Here is an 18,943-nt window from a genome sequence, read left to right as displayed (position 1 = left end):
ATAATAATCCCTTTTTTAAACCTTAATTAAAAGTAAAAATTACATATTACTCATAATACTTTATAATTATATTTATACTTAAATCTTTTCTTATATTTTTTTAATATTTTATTTATATTTTATTTATTATAATAATATTAGGGTTACTATTATTAGCTTTGCAAGTTATTAATTAATATATATAAGTATAATAATTATATCTTATAATAAAGTAATTATAATTCTCTTTACTTAGTCTAGTTTTAATAAAGGTTTTTATTTATATAACTTAATAAGATATAATTAATAAGCTATTAGTAATTTAATAACTTTATAGAATTCTTCTTTTATAATATTACTAATTATATAATTACTTTTAGCTTATCTTTTTATTAAGCTAATATCTTTAATAAGATATAATTATTTTATTACTATATATTACTTAAAATAAGGATTAAAATATCTTAATTAATATCTTAATAATTTTAATACTAAAGGCTTTATATTTAAAGCCTAAGGTCTTAATATACTTAGATTAATAAGGTTTATATATATAATTATTCATAATTTTAATAATATATTTAAACTAGCTCTATATATAATAAATAATATATATCTTAATTAGCTAAAGTAATTAAAATCCCCTTTATATAATAGCTCCCTTTTAATATTAACTTTTTAATTATCTTTATAATTCTTAATTACTTAAAGAGATTTAAATCTTAAAGAATTATACTTTTATTATTTTTATAAAAAGAAATTTAATTATAATTAATAATAATTATAATTAATAAATAAATTAATTAATAATATATTAATAAGATTATAATAGCTTTTTAAAAAGACCTTTAATTAATAAATTAAAGTAATATAGCTAATATTTATTAATATACCTTTATATATAATTAAGAAAATGTTATTAAAAAGGTTTATAAGCTTTTTTAAGGCATAAAAAATACTTATAATAAATTATAAGAAATAATATTATATAAAGTTATTTAAATTATTATAATAGGTATATAACTTATTAAATATAAGATTTAAGTTAAACTTATAATTTTTAATTATTACTAAGTTTTAGTCTAGCGCTAAGCCTTAGTATTAATATTTTTTAGGTTTTATAGAACTTTAATACTAACTCTAAGAACTAATCCCTTTAAAACCTATAATATCAATAACTTTTTTTTCTTAATATTATGCCTATAGCTATATAGCTAGATCTTAGCTAGCTATAAGACTTTTTTAATTTTTTTATTTAATATTATAAAAAGTATTAATATTAATAATAAGAGTTATAAGTAATATCTTATATAAATATATATTATTATTATCTCTTAAGTTATTAAAAAAATTAATTTTCTTTTAAGTAAGATATATATATTTTTTTAAATTTTTTTTAAGGGCTTTTAATAAAAAAAGCTTTTTTTTAATATACTTAAATTACTTATTTATATTATAATTAAGTAAAAAAAAGCTAAGTAAAAAAAAAAAAAAAGTTATAGCTAAAAATTATAAATTTAACTTAAATCTTTTATATAATAGGCTATATATTTATTATAATACTTTAAATAGCTTTATATAATATTATTTCTTATAGCTTATTATAAGTATTTTTTATATTTTTATAAAACTTATAAACCTTTTTAATAAAATTATCTTAATTATATAAAAGAATATATTAATAAGTATTAATTATATTATTTAATTTATTAATTAAAAATCTTTATAGAAAATAGCTTTTATAATCTTATTAATATATTATGAATTAATTAATTAATTATAATTATTATTAATTATAATTAAACCTCTTTTTATAAAAATAATAAAAATATAATTCTTTAAGATTTTAATCTCTTTAAGTAATTAAGAAGTATAAAAGTCATTAAAAGGTTAATATTAAAAGGGAGCTATTATATAAAGGGGATTTTAATTACTTTAGCTAATTAAGATATAAGCTATTTATTATAAATAAAGCTAATTTTAATATATTATTAAAGCTATTAATAATTATATAAATAAATCTTATTAATCTAAGCCTATTAAGACCTTAGGCTTTAACTATAAAGCGTTTATTATTAAAATTATTAAGATATTAATTTAAATACTTTAATTCTTACTTGAGGTAATATAAAATAATAAAATAATAATATAAATAATTAATTTAATTTTATTAAGAAAAACCTTTTTTTATTAAAGCCCCTTAAAAAGAAATTAAAAAAATATAAGTATTTTACTTAAAAAAAATTAATTTTCTTAATAACTTAAGAAATAATAATAATATATTATTCTTAGACTTTATTTTACCTAAAATAGGGATTAAAGTATCTTAGTTAATATCTTAATAATTTTAATAATAAAGGCTCTATACTTAAAGCCTAAGGTCTTAATAGGCTTAAATTAATAAGGTTTATTTATATAATTATTAATAACTTTAATAATATATTAAAACTAGCTCTATTTATAATAAATAGGTTATATCTTAACTAGCTAAAAAAGTTAAAATCCCTTTTATATAATAGCTCTCCCCTCTAATATTAACCTTTTAATTATCTTTATAATTCTTAATTACTTAAAGAGGCTAAAATTACTTTTATTATCCTTATTAGAAGAGGTTTAATTATAACTAATAATAACTAATTAATTAATTAATCTATAACTAGCTAACTAATTAATAATATATTAATAATAAGATTATAATAATTATTTTCCGCAGAGACCTTTAACTAAATAATTAAAGCAATATAGGTATTACCTATTAATTTAACTTCTAATATAACTAAGATAACCTTACTAAGGTAATCTATAAGCTTTATAAGGGCATTAAAAGCACTTATAATAAGCTATAAAAAATAATATTAAATAAAGCTATTTAAAGTATTAAGTTAAGCATAGAGCTTAATTAACTAGTATAGATTAAACTTGCGATCTTTAATTATAATATTTTTTTATTCTTTACTTCTTTTTACCTAGTTATAATACTAATAAAAGGTTTAATTTTATTAAAAAAGAGCTTTTTTTATTAGAGGCTCTTAAAAAGAAGCTAAAAGAAGGGAAAGATCTTATTAGCGGAGATACTATATTCCTCGAGGACTTATAAAATAATAACTAGTATAAAGCATAGCTTATAACCCTTATTATTAGCATTAATACCTTTTATAACACTAAATAAGAAGATTAAAGAAGTCTTACTATAGCTAGCTAAGATCTAGCTACGTAGCTATAGGCGTAATATTAGGAAATAAAGGTTATCGGCGTTATAGGTTTACTTAGAGGGATTAGTTCTTAGAGTTAGCGTTAGAGTTTAAACCTAAAAGGTATTAGCGCTAGACTAAAACTCGGCGGTAAATAGAGGTCTATAGGTTTAATTAATTAAACCTATCTAGTTAAATGCATAATATATATATCTTAGCTTATATAAATATATAAATAATAATAATTTTAATAGTAATTTTAATAATAAAATAATAATATATACTTATATAAAATATAGCTTATAATTATTATTATTAATATTAATACCTTTTATAATATTAAATAATAAAATTAAAGAAGTCTTATAGCTAGCTAAGATTTAGCTATATAGCTATAGGTATAATTATGTTAAGAAATAAAAGTTATTAATATTATAGATTTTAGAGAGATTAGTTCTTAGAGTAAATATTAAAGTTTTATAAACTTAAAAAGTATTAGCGCTAAGACTTAGCGCTAGACTTAGTAATAAATAAAAGTCTATAGGTTTAATTAATTAAATTTATCTAGTTAGATATATAATATATATATCTTAGCGTATATAAATATATAAATAATAGTAATTTTAATAATAATTCTAATAATAATAATAAGATATAATAATTTTATTTATTAGGTATTAATTTTATTATATTTAATTTATATTACCTTAAGTATCTTATTAATATATATAATTATTTAATAATTATTACCTTAATTAGCTATATTTAAGTATTTCTTACCTTTAAGAAATAATTAAATATTTTTTAATTTATAATATCTTTTTTAAATATCTTATATTTTTATATAATATATATGTATTTTATATTATTTTTTTATAATATTAATAATACTTAATACTATAAGAGTCTTATTAAATACCTCTTAATTCTATAGGGCCTAGGCATATATTATATATAGTTTCTCTTCGCGATAAGTATTCTTATTTATAGTTATTTCTTTATTATTAATATTAATTTAAGAAATAAGGGCTAAAACTTATTTTTCTTAATTTATTTTATTTTAATAGCTGTTTTTTATATAATATATATTAGTATTTATTAATCTCAATATATATAATAATATAACTATTAAAGTTATTAGGTTTATTATTAACTTTATGGAGTTTATCTCTAATTTTAAGCTTTAATTTTTTATAAAAGATTTTCATAAACGATTTCTCTTTAAATTTTATTATAAAGGTAAGATATCTAAATTTGGTTATATAAGTATTATAAAACTTATTTTAAGTAAGCTTAAATAATTATTTAGTAGCGTATTATTTTATATTAATAAGTCTAGATATATTTTTAATCGCAGTCTTAAAGTTCATATAATTTAAGAAGATATTAATAATATATTAGTCTTAATTAATATATTTATTTACTAAAAAATCTCTTATAATAGGTTATATTTATATTATTATAATACCTTTTAAGAATTATTTTATAAATAAGGCCTATACTTTATTATTAAATAACGTATTTAAAAAAATTATAAAATACCTCTTATAATAAATAAGAATTAAAATAATATCTTTAATATCTTTATTCAAAAATATTTAATTTAAGGGGTTTAATAGTTTTATTAAGATCCCTTATAAGTATAATTAATAAAGGTATTATTTATTAGCTTAATTAGTAATTAGTATAAGCTTAGATTTAATTTCTAAGAACTTACAGCTATTAAACCTTAGTAGCTATTTTAGTAATACTTAGTAGTATATTATAAGCTAAGAGTTAATTAATAAAAGTATTATTTAATATATTAATAATAATATAATATTACCTCAGGTAATATATGTAATCCTATAAATAAGAGTTATTAATACATAATAATCATATTAGTCCTAAGGGGATAAATTAATTATATGAATTTATCTTAATATAAGAGGTATTAATATAATTATAAATAAGATATAAATTATACTTAGTAATATACTAAAAGGTATTAAATATAACTGAGTTATATTAATAGCTAAGGTAATTAATATATAAGAGAGTATAATAAATATAATTTATATATTAAATATGTTATTAAGGCCTAAGTAAATAAGGTATAATTACTTATTATTTTTTTAATAAGTAATATATATTAATTTATAAATATAAAAATAAATAAATTAATAGTATCACTACTTAATAGGTATTATAAAGTAATATAAGATATATAATTAAGACTTCATTAAGCTATAATAATATAACCTTAATTATATTTTTATTTATTATATAATTAATAAGATATTATATCTTTATTATATTATTTAAATTTATTAAAGTTTAGTTTAGTATATATAATTAATAATAAGTATAAAAGTGAGATTTTATAATAATAATTATAAAAAATATATTATAATAATTAAATTAGATTTTTATTTTTATTAATTTTATTAATTTTATTAATTTTATTAATTTTATTAATTTTATTAATTTTATTAATTTTATTAATTTTGTTAATTTTATTAATTTTTTATAAATACTCTTAAAGCTTTTAAACATAATTTAAGCTTATTAAATAGCTATAAAAGACCTCTAGAAATAGTATAATAACTTAAATAATGATTAGCTTTAGTATTAAATTGAATAAATAAATATTATTTTAATTTATTATAATTTTAATTAAAATTTAGTCTTTAAATACTTAATCAACTTAATTTTAAGTATTTTAATTAAATTACCTTAAAAAATTAAAAAAATTTTATAATTTAATTTCTTCTGAATAATTATTAATTTTCTTTTTATAATTAATATATGTGTTTTTTTTTAGATTTTTATAATTAATTTATATATCTTATAAATAAATATTAATTTTTTTCTCTTTAAGATTTAATTTTATTTAATAATTATTATATTCTTATATATTATTTATACCTTTTTTATTTACCTCTATAGTATAATAGTTCTTATATTATAATTATGGTTACCTTACTTATAAGGAGGCTACTAATTTAAGCCTAGCTAGAGGCCCTTTTTTCTCTAGCCTATATAGCCTTTATAATTATATAAAAAATCATAAAGGCTAGGGATTAAACCCTTAACATATAGGTTAAATAAGGCTATTGTATTATTATATTATTATAGCTATTACTCTATTAGTACTTATTATTAAAATTATTATTAATATTATTAATTACTAATATAAGACCTACTTAGCTTATTTACCTTATAGCTAATTAACCTAAGCTTATATTATATAGCCTAACCTAATATAAGAAGTATATATAATATAGCAATATAACTAAATATTATACATCTAGGTATTATATAATTAATTGCCGCAAAGTACCTAATTAAGAATATTATATATTTATACTATAAGGTAAGGCTTAGCGAGGTATACATATAACTAGAGGGAAGAGGTATAATATAACTTAAGTTTATATAATAAGCGATATAATAAGTAACTAACTTATTAATCTAAGTTATTAATTAAGCCTAGTTAATAAGGGTTTTTTTTAAGTCTAATTAAGGTTTTTTTACCTTTTTAATTAAGTAATTTTCCCTAAATAAAAATAGCGCTTTATTATTAAAATTACTAAGACTTAATTAAGATAATATAATCCCCTCTATAAGAGTTATCATATATTAAATGATTAATAATATTTTTATTTATATTCTTAATAAATTGCTTTATAACTTAATAATTATAAAAATACTTTTTTATCTTAAGGAAATTAATATTAATAAATTAGCTCTAACTATTAATATTAATCTTTTATAGCTTGTATTTTTTTAATATATTAATATAATTTATAATTATTTTATTTTATATATTAAAATAATATTTATGTATAATGTATATATCTTAATTATTTTAAGCTTAGCTTTTAAAAGTTATTTCTCTTAAGAATAATATTTTATTTATAATTATAATAATTCTTAAAGTAATAATTTATTTAATAATAAGTAAATATATTTTTATGTATTTATTTAATTCATTTTTATAATTATTATAATTCTTTTTCTCTTAGCCTAGGCTTATTAATTTTATAGGCCTAAGGTCTTAATAAGCTTAAATTAATAAGCTTTATATATATAATGATTAATAACTTTAATAATATGTTAAAACTAGCTTTGTTTATAATAAATAAATTATATCTTAATTAATTAAAAAGATTAAAATCTTATTTATATAAGAATTCTTTTTTTTAATATTAATTTTTTATTTATTTTTATAATTTTTAATTACTTTAAGAAATTAAAATCTTAAAAGATTATATTTTTAATATCTTTATTAAAAGAAATTTAATTATAATTAATTAATAATATTTTTATAATAAAATTATTATAATTATTTTTGAAAAAATCTTTAATTAAATAACTAAAATAATATAATTAATATTTATTAATATCATTTTAATATAGTTAAAATAATTTGATTAAAATACTTTATAGATTTTATAAAAATCTTAAAAATATTAATAATAAGTTATAATAAATACTATTAAATAGAGCCTTTTAAAGTATTAAATTAAATATAAAATTTAATTAATTAATATAAATTAAATATATAATTTTTAATTATAAAACTTTTTTTTAATTTTTTTTTATTTAAGTATAATATTAATAAAAGGCTTAATATTAATAAAAAAGACTATATTTACTAAAAACTTTTAAAAAGAAATTAAAAAAAGAATATTAAATATATAAATAAAAAAAAGTTTTATAATTAATTAAGATTTAAGTATATAATTATATGTATAATTAACGTACTTGATAAGCAAGCGCCGCAGTCAAGCAAGCGCCGCACTTTTCTACCTTACACCTAACCTTTCATTTAATCAATTGATTCTCAACAACCCAATATGTCAGCTACTACTATTGAAGCTAGAACCCTTCTTGCCCTTCAGGCCCTTCAAAATAACCCAAAACTAAGCATCCGACGCGCCGCAAGCACCTATACAGTCGATGAGCGACGACTACGTCGCCGCCAGCAAGGCATCCAATCTCGACGCGATACCATCCAGAAATCGCGCAAGCTATCCGATCTAGAGGAAGAGATCCTTATTCACTTCATTCTCGATCTGGATTCGCGAGGATTCCCCCTAGGCTTCGTGGTGTAAAAGAAATGGCTGATCAATTGCTTGCCGACCGCGACGCGTCACCAGTTGGCACGCGTTGGGCTCATAACTTCGTTAAGCGGCACCCAGACCTCAAGACGCGTTTCTTTCGTAAATACGACTACCAGAGAGCTAAATGCGAAGACCCAATAATTATCCGCAACTGGTTTAGGCTCGTGGGGAATACAATCGCGAAGTACGGCATCCGATCAGATGATCTCTATAACTTTGACGAGACTGGCTTTCTTATGGGCATGATTGCAAGCGGAATGGTCGTCACAGGTTCAGAAAGGCGTTCAAAGCCGAAATCAGTGCAGCCTGGAAACCGGGAATGGATTACGGTCATTCAAGCGATCAATGCGGAAGGCCAGGCGATCCAGCCGTTTATCATTGGCGCGGGCCAATATCACCTCGCCAACTGGTACCGAGAAAGCAACCTCCCGGGCGATTGGGTTATTGCAACGACCCAAAATGGCTGGACCGATAATGAGACCGGTCTAGAGTGGCTAAAGCACTTTGACCGGTGTACAGCCAAGCGATCAAATAGTCGCTATCGTCTCTTAATCCTCGATGGCCACGAAAGTCACCACTCCATCGAATTCGAGAGATATTGCGAGGAAAAGAAGATTATCCGGCTTTGTATGCCGCCTCATTCCTCCCATTTGCTCCAGCCCCTTGACGTCGGGTGCTTTAGCGTGCTGAAGAAGGCTTATGGTCAAGAAATAGAGCGTCTGATCAGATGCTCTATAACCCACGTTTCAAAGACCGAGTTCTTTCCGGCCTTCTACGCCGCACACGAGGCCACTATGACGGAAAGAAATATCAAGGGGGCTTTTAAAGGAGCTGGCCTTGTTCCTCTTGACCCAGAAACTGTGGTCTCGAAGCTTGATGTTCAGCTACGGACGCCAACGCCGGTTAAGGAGGCAGCTAAACCGTCGACCCCTTGGGCTTCAAGGACCCCAAAGACCGTGATTGAGGCCGGATCTCAGTCTGAATACCTCGAAAGGCGGATCAGAAGGCATCAAAGTAGCTCGCCAGAGTCAATCTTAGAGGCTCTACAGTCTCTTACAAAGGGGACAAAGGCTGTTATGCATCAGGTTACCTTATTGACGGCTGAGGTCAGAGACCTTCGAGAGGCGAATGAGATATTAAGCCGGCGCCGGAGGGCAAAAAGGACTAGACTGCAGAAAAGAGGGGTGATGACAGTAGAGGAAGGAAGGCAAGCAATTGATCAAATGGATGTGGATGCGCAGGTAGTGGGTGAATCGTCGAGGAGTGGTAGTCAACGAAGGTCGGCGCGACCGGGTATTCGGCGTTGTGGTGTCTGCGGCAAGCCCGGCCATAATGCAAGGACGTGTCAGGTAGTGATTGAGACGTCTGGGGAAGAGTATAGTGAGTAGTTTTAACTAATTAAATGGTTTATGGTATTTTTATCGCGATAACTCTAGAGGGGGTTAAAAAAAGTGCGGCGCTTGCTTGACTGCGGCGCTTGCTTATCAAGTACGTTATATTAAGAAATATATATTATTAATATTATATATGTATTTAGAAAAATTAATTCTTAGAGTTAATATTAGAGTTTTATAAGCCTAAAAAGTATAAATATTATATTAAAACTTTATAAGAAATAAAAATTTATTTATTTAATTCCTTAATTATCTTTAATTAAATATATAATATATATATTTTATTTTATATGTTTTTTTATCTTATATTAATAGTATATTATATATTTTTTATTTTCTTCCTTAATATCATTCTTTTTTATAGCTTAATTGTTTGAGCCTCTTTTTAGTTTTATATATAATTATATATTTTTGTTATTAATATATATAAACTAATAATTTAATAATTTAATAATATAATAATTTAATAATTTAATTTCTTATTAAGGCTTTAATTTAAGGGCTTTAAGAAAAGAAATACATTATTATATATATCTTTTTTTTTTAATTAATTAAATAATTCTTAGTTTTCTTTTTATTATAATTAAATTAACATATATCTTATATTAAATTAAATATATAATAATTAAAATTTAGTATTAAAATTATTAATAAAATTATTATTATTTATATATTTATATAAGCTAAGATATATATATTATATATTTAATTAAATACATATAAATAATTAAACTTATAAATCTTTATTTATTACTAAGTTTAATATTAATACTTTTTACATTTAAACTCCAATACTAATTCTAAGAATTAATCCCTTTAAAACCTATAATACTAATAACCTTTATTTCTTAATATTATACCTATAGCTATATAACTAGATCTTAGTTAGCTATAATAAGATTTTTTTAATTTTCTTCTTTAATATTATAAAAGGTATTAATATTAATAATACGTATTATAAGTTACGCTATATATTAGTTATTATCTTATAAGTCCTTAAGGAATATAATATCTTTATTAATAGGATTTTTCTTTTTAGCTTTTTTAAAAGAGACTTTACTAAAAAAGCTTTATTTTTTAATAAACTTAAACCTTTTATTAATATTATAATTATATAAAAGAATATTAAAAAAACGAAAAAAGATATAATAATAATAGATTATAAGTTTAATTTATATTAATTAATTATAATTATTATAGCCTATTATAAGAGCTTTTAGCGCCTTTATATAGCTTATAAATTATCTAATTATAATTATCTTAATTATATTTAGAGTTATATTAATAAGTATTAGGTATATTATTTTAATTATTTAAAAAATATATATATTTTAATAAATTCATAAGGATATATAAGTATTATTAAGGTATTAATTAAATATTTAAAAAGTAATTTTACTTATAAGGTTTATTACTTATTTACTTTAAATATAAATATTAAGTATAAATATAATATAAAAAATATTATAAATACTTATTTAAGGAGACCTTATTATCTTAAGTAAGAAATATCTTATAAAAATATTATATTTATCTTAGCTAAGAAATTAAAGTATATATATATATTATTAGAATCTATATAATAATATATTATTAAATATAAATATAAAGTTAATATCTTAGTTATATATACTTATATAATATAAATTATAATAATAGATTTCTTTTTTTCTTATAAATATATATTAAAAAGTAATATTAGTAAATTATTTTATTCCTTTATATTACTTAAAATAGGGATTAAAGTATCTTAATTAATATCTTAGTAATTTTAATAATAAAGGCTATATACCTAAAGCCTAAGGTCTTAATAAGCTTAAATTAATTAGGTTTATTTATATAATTATTAATAGCCTTAATAATATATTAAAATTAATTCTATCTATAATAAATAGCTTATATCTTAATTAGCTAAAGTAATTAAAGTTTAACCCCTTTATATATAATAGCTCCTCTTTAATATTAACCTTTTAATTATCTTTATAATTCTTAATTACTTAAAGAGATTAAAATTATTTTTATTATCTTTATAAAAAGAGGTTTAATTATAATTAATAATAACTATAATAAATTAATTAATTAATATATAATTAGTTAATTAATTAATAATATATTAATATAAGTATAATAACTTTTTATAAAAACCTTTAATTAATAAATTAAAATAATATAATTAATACTTATTAATATACCTTTTTATATAATTAAGATAACTTTATCAAAGAGGTCTGTAAGCTTTATAAAGATATAAAAAATACTTATAATAAGCTATAAGAGATAATATTATATAAAGCTATTTAAAGTATTATAATACGTATATAGCTTATTAAATAAAAGGTTTAAATTAAACTTATAATATTTAGTTCTAACTTTTTTTTTTTTTACTTAGCCTCTTTTTACTTAATTATAATATATAATTAATTTAATTTTATTAAAAATTAGCTTTTTTTATTAAAAACCCTTAAAAGAAAACTAAAGAAATATAAATCTCTTACCTAGAAAAAAATTAATTTTCTTAATAGCTTGAGAGATAATAATCATATATATTTATATAAGATATACCTTTTAACTCTTATTATTAATATTAATTAATACCTTTTATAATATTAAATAAAAAAATTAAAGAAATTAACTAGCTAAGATCTAATTATATAGCTATAAGCATAATATTAGGAAATAAAGGTTATTAGCATTATAGGTTTTAGAGGGATTAGTTCTTAGAGTTAGTATTAAAGTTTTATAAATCTAAAAAGTATTAGCGCTAGGGCTTAGCGCTAAACTTAGCGGTAAATAAAAGTCTATAGGTTTAATTAATTAAACGAATTTAATTAAATATATAATATATATATCTTAGCTTATATAAATATATATATAATAATAATTTTAATAGTAATTTAATAATAATAAGCATTTAATAATATTTCTCTTTTTTACTTATACTTTTATACTTTCTAAGTTTAAATATAATCTTAATATATATTTTTAGAAAATAAATATTAATAAGGCTTTATATATATATTACTTAAAGTATATTAATAAAAATCCTTACATTTCTTATATTATTAATAATTTATTAAATAATTATTTTTTATACTTATAATATAATAAAATATAGCTCTATAAGTAATTTTTTTTATTTCTTATATATCTTTTATAAGCTATTATTTATATTTTATAAATTCCTTATAAGCTCTAAGGTATTACTTAAGATTCTTAAAATAATATTTATATTATTATTAATAAGATTTTTGATAATAATATTTCTTATACTTATACTTATATTTAATATATTAATTATATTATTAAGAATATAATATATCCTTAATAACAGCTTATTAATTATCTTTATAAACCTATGCTATAAGGTATTAAGATACCTCTCTAGATATCTTATATCTAGATATAAGAGCTTATATTTAACTAAGAAATATTATCTCTTTTTTACCTATAAAATATATGTCTCTTCTCTTTTATTTTACTTAAGTATTAACTAACCTTTTATATATAGGCTAAGGCTAAAATAACCCTATTTAAAATAATTAATTATATTCTTATTATTATTTCTTTTTATATCTATAATAATACTTTTACTTAGTTATATAATTAATTATCTTAAGGATTATAAGAATATACTAAGAGTTAATATTAAGGTTAAAAGTAATACTTATAAGATTATTAATATTTTTATTACTTTATATAATAATACTAATTAAGCTTTTAGTAATAGTAACCTAAGTCTTATTTATCTTATTTATCTTATTAATTAATACCCTTATCTTTAAGGCCTTATTAATCCCTTATTAACCCTTATTACTTATAAATATATTTATTTTTTTAATAAAAATAAAAATAAAAGTAAAAATAAAAATATTAATAACTTATTAAGTATTACTTAGAATAAGCGCTATAAAGCTAAGAAGCTTAAGGTTATTAATATTACTAAGCGTATTAATAGATATTATTCCGCCTATAATAACCCTTAAGTTATAATAAGGCTTTTTTATTTTATTATTAAAGTCTTAGTTATTATTTCTTTTAATTTTTTATTTTTTATAATTTTAGTTTTCTAGGCCTAGCCTTTATATTAATTATTTTATATTTATATTATAATATTTTAATAAATTATTTTTAGTTTTAATTTATAACTTAATATAATCTAATTTTATATATATTTTTATATTTAAGTCTTTATTTTTTATACTTATATTAATAAGTTCTTTTTTTATTATATTTTTAATATAAGTTTAATTATATTTTATTTTATTTTATTTAATCTTTTTTTATAGTCTTAAGGTATTTTTTTATTATTATTTATATATTTTATAAATATTTTTTAGGTTTTTATATATTATATTTTATTAATTACTTTTTTTACCTCTTATTTATTAGGCTTATCTTTAAGCTCTAATTAATCTTATATAATATTAGTAATTCTTTTATAATTACTTTATAACTTAATAAGTAATATATAAAATATATTATTTATTATTAAAATTATTATTAAAATTATTATTCGCATATTTATACGAGCTAAGATATATATATTATATATTTAACCAGATAGGTTTAATTAATTAAACCTATAGACTTCTATCTACTACTAAGTTTTAGTCTAGCGCTAAGCCCCAGCGCTAATACTTTTTAGGTTTATAAAACTCTGATGCTAACTCTAAGAACTAATCCCTCCGAAACCTATAACGCTAATAACCTCTATTTCCCAATATAATTACGCCTATAGCTACGTGGCTAGATCTTAGCTAGCCATAGTAAGACTTCTTCGATCTTCTTATTTAGCGTTGCGGAAGGTATTAACGCTAATAACGAGAGTTATAAGCTATGCCTCGTATGGGTGCGTATTATTATTATCTCTTAAGCCATTAAGGAAACCGATTTCCTTCTAGGCGAGATACCTATATTTCTTTAGCTTTTTTTTAAGGGCCTTTAATAAAAAAAGCTCTTCTCTAATAAAGTTAAATTAATTATCTATATTATAACTAGGTAAAAAGAGGCTAAGTAAAAGAAGAAGAAGGTTATAGCTAAAGATCGCGAGTTTAACCTAAACCTTTCGTTTGGTAGGCTATATGCCTATTATAACGCTCCGAATAGCTCTATATAATATTATCTCTCATAGCCTATTATAGGTGCTTTTCGCGCCCCTGCGAAGCTTATAGACCTCTTCGGCAAGGTCATCCTGGTTATATAGGAAGGCATGCCGATAGGCATTAGCCGCGCTGCTTTAATCCGCTGGTTAAAGGTCTTTGCGGAAAGTAGCTATCGCGATCTCGTTAGTATGTTATTAATTAGTTGGCCGGTCGCAGATTGGTTGACTAGTTGGTTGTGGTTATTATTGGTTATGGTTAAACCTCCTCTCACGAGGATAATGGAAGCGTGATCCTTTAAGATTTTGACCTCTTTAAGTGGTTGAGAATTGCAAGGATAATTAGAAGGTTAACGTCGGAGGGGAGCTACTACGCGAAGGGGTTAGATTTTAACCACTTCAGCTGGTCAAGATGCAAGCTATTCATTATAAATAGAGCTAGTTTCAGCGCGTCATTAAAGCTATCGATGATTATGTGGATAAACCTTATTAATTTGAGCCCATTGAGACCTCAGGCTTTAGGTATAGAGCCTTTATTATTGAAATTACTAAGATATTAATTGAGATACTTTGATCCCTATTTTGGGTAGCATAAAGTAATAGAATAATAATAAAATATATTATATATATATTAGTATTTCTCTAGTAATTCTAAGGTATAGGTTTATTTTTTATATTTATGAAAAACCTTAGCTCTTATAAATTATAAAGCTAATTTAAGGTACTTAAACCTTTAATTTTTTATTAATATTTTAATAATTTATCCTAAATAATAAGTTTATAATTTATACTTAGAGTTATAATATTTTACTTATAACTTTAAAGCTCTATTTTAATATTTTTATACTTAGGCTTATATATAGCTAAATATTATTAAGTATTTAGTAATACCTTATATATTTATTTTTATTTTTATTAAGATATACTTTATATATTATAAGTAATAATTAAATAATACCTTTATTAAGGAGATTTTAATAATTAAATATTTATTATTATTATAAGTAAAAGTAATATTTAAGAGTTATATTACTTATTTTTTAAGTAATTCTCTTATATATATTCTTAGATATTTCTTAAATATCTAATATATATATATTTTTTTTAATTATTTATTTAAGCGTAATATATAATTAATAATTAATAATAAATTACTTATTTTTTTATAAGATTTACCTAGAACTTATTAATAATTAATTTATCTTAGTTATTAATAATCCCTTTTTATATATTAAAATAGCTTTTAATATATATATATAAAAGAGTTATAAGCTTTATAGCCCTAAGTTTTTTCTTAATTAAAATAAATAATATAAACTTAATTATTTTATAGATAATAATAAGGATTATATTATAATTATTATTATTACTTTAGGTACTTAATAGTAATTTAATAATAAAATTAAGGCTAATTTCTTAAAATAAGTATAATAATAATAATAAGAATTAAAGTTTTCTATAAGGCTTATATCTAAGAACTTTAATACCTTAATAAATTAAGTAGCTCTTAATATATTCTTAGATATTTTTTAAAATACCTTATTAATATAACTTCCTTAAGATAAGGTTAAATATCTTTTATAATCCTATATAGCTTACTCTTAGATTATTCTAATATTAATAAAAGATCTTTATCCTTATAGCGCCTTAATCTAAGATAATTAATCTTTCTTTATAGCGCAATAAGTCTTAAGAGTTTATTATATATCCCTTGCATTCGCTAAGCATATATTATATCCTTAATAGCATAGTTAATACGCTAGAGTTAGGTGCGCATATAAGTAATAGGATTATTAAGAACTTTATTAATAATAATATAAATATTATTCTAGGAATTCTAAGTAATACCTTAGAGCTTATAAGGAATTTATAAAGCATAAGTAATAGCCTATAGAAGGTAAATAAAAAATATGAAGATAACTTATAGAGTTATATTTCTTCTTATTATAGGCATAAAGAAGATAATAATTTAGCGAGTTATTAATAATATAAAGGATTTAAGGATCCTTATTAATATACTCTAAGTAATATATATAAGGAACCTCGCTAATATCTATTTTCTAGAAGTATATATTAGGATTATACTTACACTTAGAGAGCATAGAGGTATAAATAAAAAAGAGAGATATTATTAAAAGCTTTATAATAATAAAATAAATAAATAAAGTATAAAAGAAAAAAAAACTAAACAATCTTTTATAATAACTTAAGAAATAAAATAAAAGATAATTATAAAGATTATAATAATAATATTATAATAAGTAAAAAAATTATTATTATAAAAAAAAAATAAAAAAAAAATAAAATATTATAAAAAAGAAAAACTCTAATTATAATAATAATAGTTATATTTAAGTTATTAATATTAAATAATTAATAGCGCAAAGTAATTATTAACTTAATAATAATTAATTAATTATAAAAGAAAATAATATAATTTATAATAAAAATTATAAATATTATAATAAAAAAATATAAAAGGAATAATAAATAATTAGCGAGGTATTATAAAAGAGTATTAAAGCCTAAGATTACTAAAAAATAACTAAATTTAGATATTCTTTAGTATTAAATAAAAAAGAAATATAATTAGCTAGATAAGCTTATAAGACTAAGGTCCCTAGAGAGAGGGTAATTATAAGCATATTTAAGTTATGCTAGTTATCGCCGGCGGGTTAAGAAATCCTTAGATAGTTATATAGGTATTAAGCTATATAAAATACTTCTCGGCAAAGTATTATAAAAGCTTTACTAAGTTAAAGTCTAATTAATAGATAAGACCTATCTTATATCTCTAATATTACCCTAATTATACTAATTAGGCCTATACCCTTATAGATTATTATAATATTAATAAAAGATTTTTATTTTTATAATACCTTAATCTAAGATAATTTGTTTTTTTTTATAATATAATAAGTCTTAAGAGTTTATTATATATCTCTTATATTTATTAATAATTCTTTAAGTCTTTATTTTAAATTATTAGTATTATTAATCTTAGCTTTATAATTCTTTAATTAATATTTTAAATTTTTTAAAAAACTAAGAGAGAAATATTATTTTCTCCCATATAAGCTCTTTTATAACTAGGTATAAGATATATTACTCTAAAATAATAACCTTAATTATAATTAAGGCCTTAAAGGCTTATTAAAAGTCTTTTATTTACTTAATAACCTATAAAGTATTTATTTTTTCTATTTTTAATTATTAATATTAAGTTATAATAATAAATATTATATAATATATATTACTTTTTAGCTTATACTTATAAGAAAGAGAAAAATCTCTTATTATAACTTATATTATATATATTTATTATTAAAACTACTATTATAATTACTTTATTTATATATTTATATAAGCTAAGATATATATATTATATATTCAATTAAATAGGTTTTATTAATTAAACCTATAGACTTCTATTTACTATTAAGTCTAGCTCAAATACTTTTTACGTTTATAAAACTCTAATACTAACTCTAAGAACTAATCCCTCTAAGTAACCCTATAACGCTAAAAACTTTTATTTCCTAATATAATTATACTTATAACTATATAGCTAGATCTAAGCTAGCTAAATTTTTTAATATTTTTATTTAATATTATAAAAGGTATTAATATTAATAATAAAGGTTATAAGCTATGCCTTATAGTAAGTATTATTTTATAAGTCCTTAAGGAATATAATATTTCTATTAATAAAATCCTCTTTTTTTTTTAGCTTTTTTTTAAAAGCCTTTAATAAGAAAAGTATTTTTTTAATAAAATTTAACCTTTTATTAATATTATAATTAAGTAAAAAAAAAAAAAAAAAATATTATAATTAAAGATTATTAGTTTAATTTATATTAATTAGCTAAGTTTTATACTTAACTTATTACTTTAAAAGGCTTTATTAAATATTATTATTTATAGCTTATTATAAATACTTTTAGTATTTTTATAAAGCTTATAAATTACCTTAATAAAATTATTTTAATTATATTAAAAGTTATATTTATAAGTATTAATTAATTAATTAATTATTATTAATTATAATTAAACCTTTTTTAATAAAGATAATAAAAATTATTTTAACCGCTTTAAGTAATTAAGAATTATAGGAATAATTAAAAGGTTAATACTAAAAGAGAAAGCTATTATATAAAGGGGATTTTAATCTCT

The 18,943-nt window shown here is 19.5% G+C and overlaps 1 protein-coding gene across 1 annotated transcript; it reads left to right on the top strand.

The window, feature by feature from the left end:
* Positions 1-8,011: 8,011 nt before the first annotated feature.
* On the top strand, positions 8,012-9,383 carry MRS44_002437 (uncharacterized protein; the record flags this gene model as incomplete). Its single annotated transcript, XM_065622823.1, has 3 exons — positions 8,012-8,263; positions 8,347-9,292; positions 9,364-9,383. 3 exons carry the CDS (start codon positions 8,012-8,014, stop codon positions 9,381-9,383), a joined length of 1,218 nt encoding a protein of 405 aa, XP_065478895.1.
* Positions 9,384-18,943: the final 9,560 nt, after the last annotated feature.

This window comes from Fusarium solani (genome assembly GCF_023522795.1).
Source record: "Fusarium solani strain SB1 chromosome Unknown bctg00000001, whole genome shotgun sequence".
Classification (NCBI taxonomy): domain Eukaryota; kingdom Fungi; phylum Ascomycota; class Sordariomycetes; order Hypocreales; family Nectriaceae; genus Fusarium; species Fusarium solani.
The sequence above is the reverse complement of the archived record's forward strand: the minus strand, read 5'-3'. Positions and strand labels throughout refer to the sequence as shown.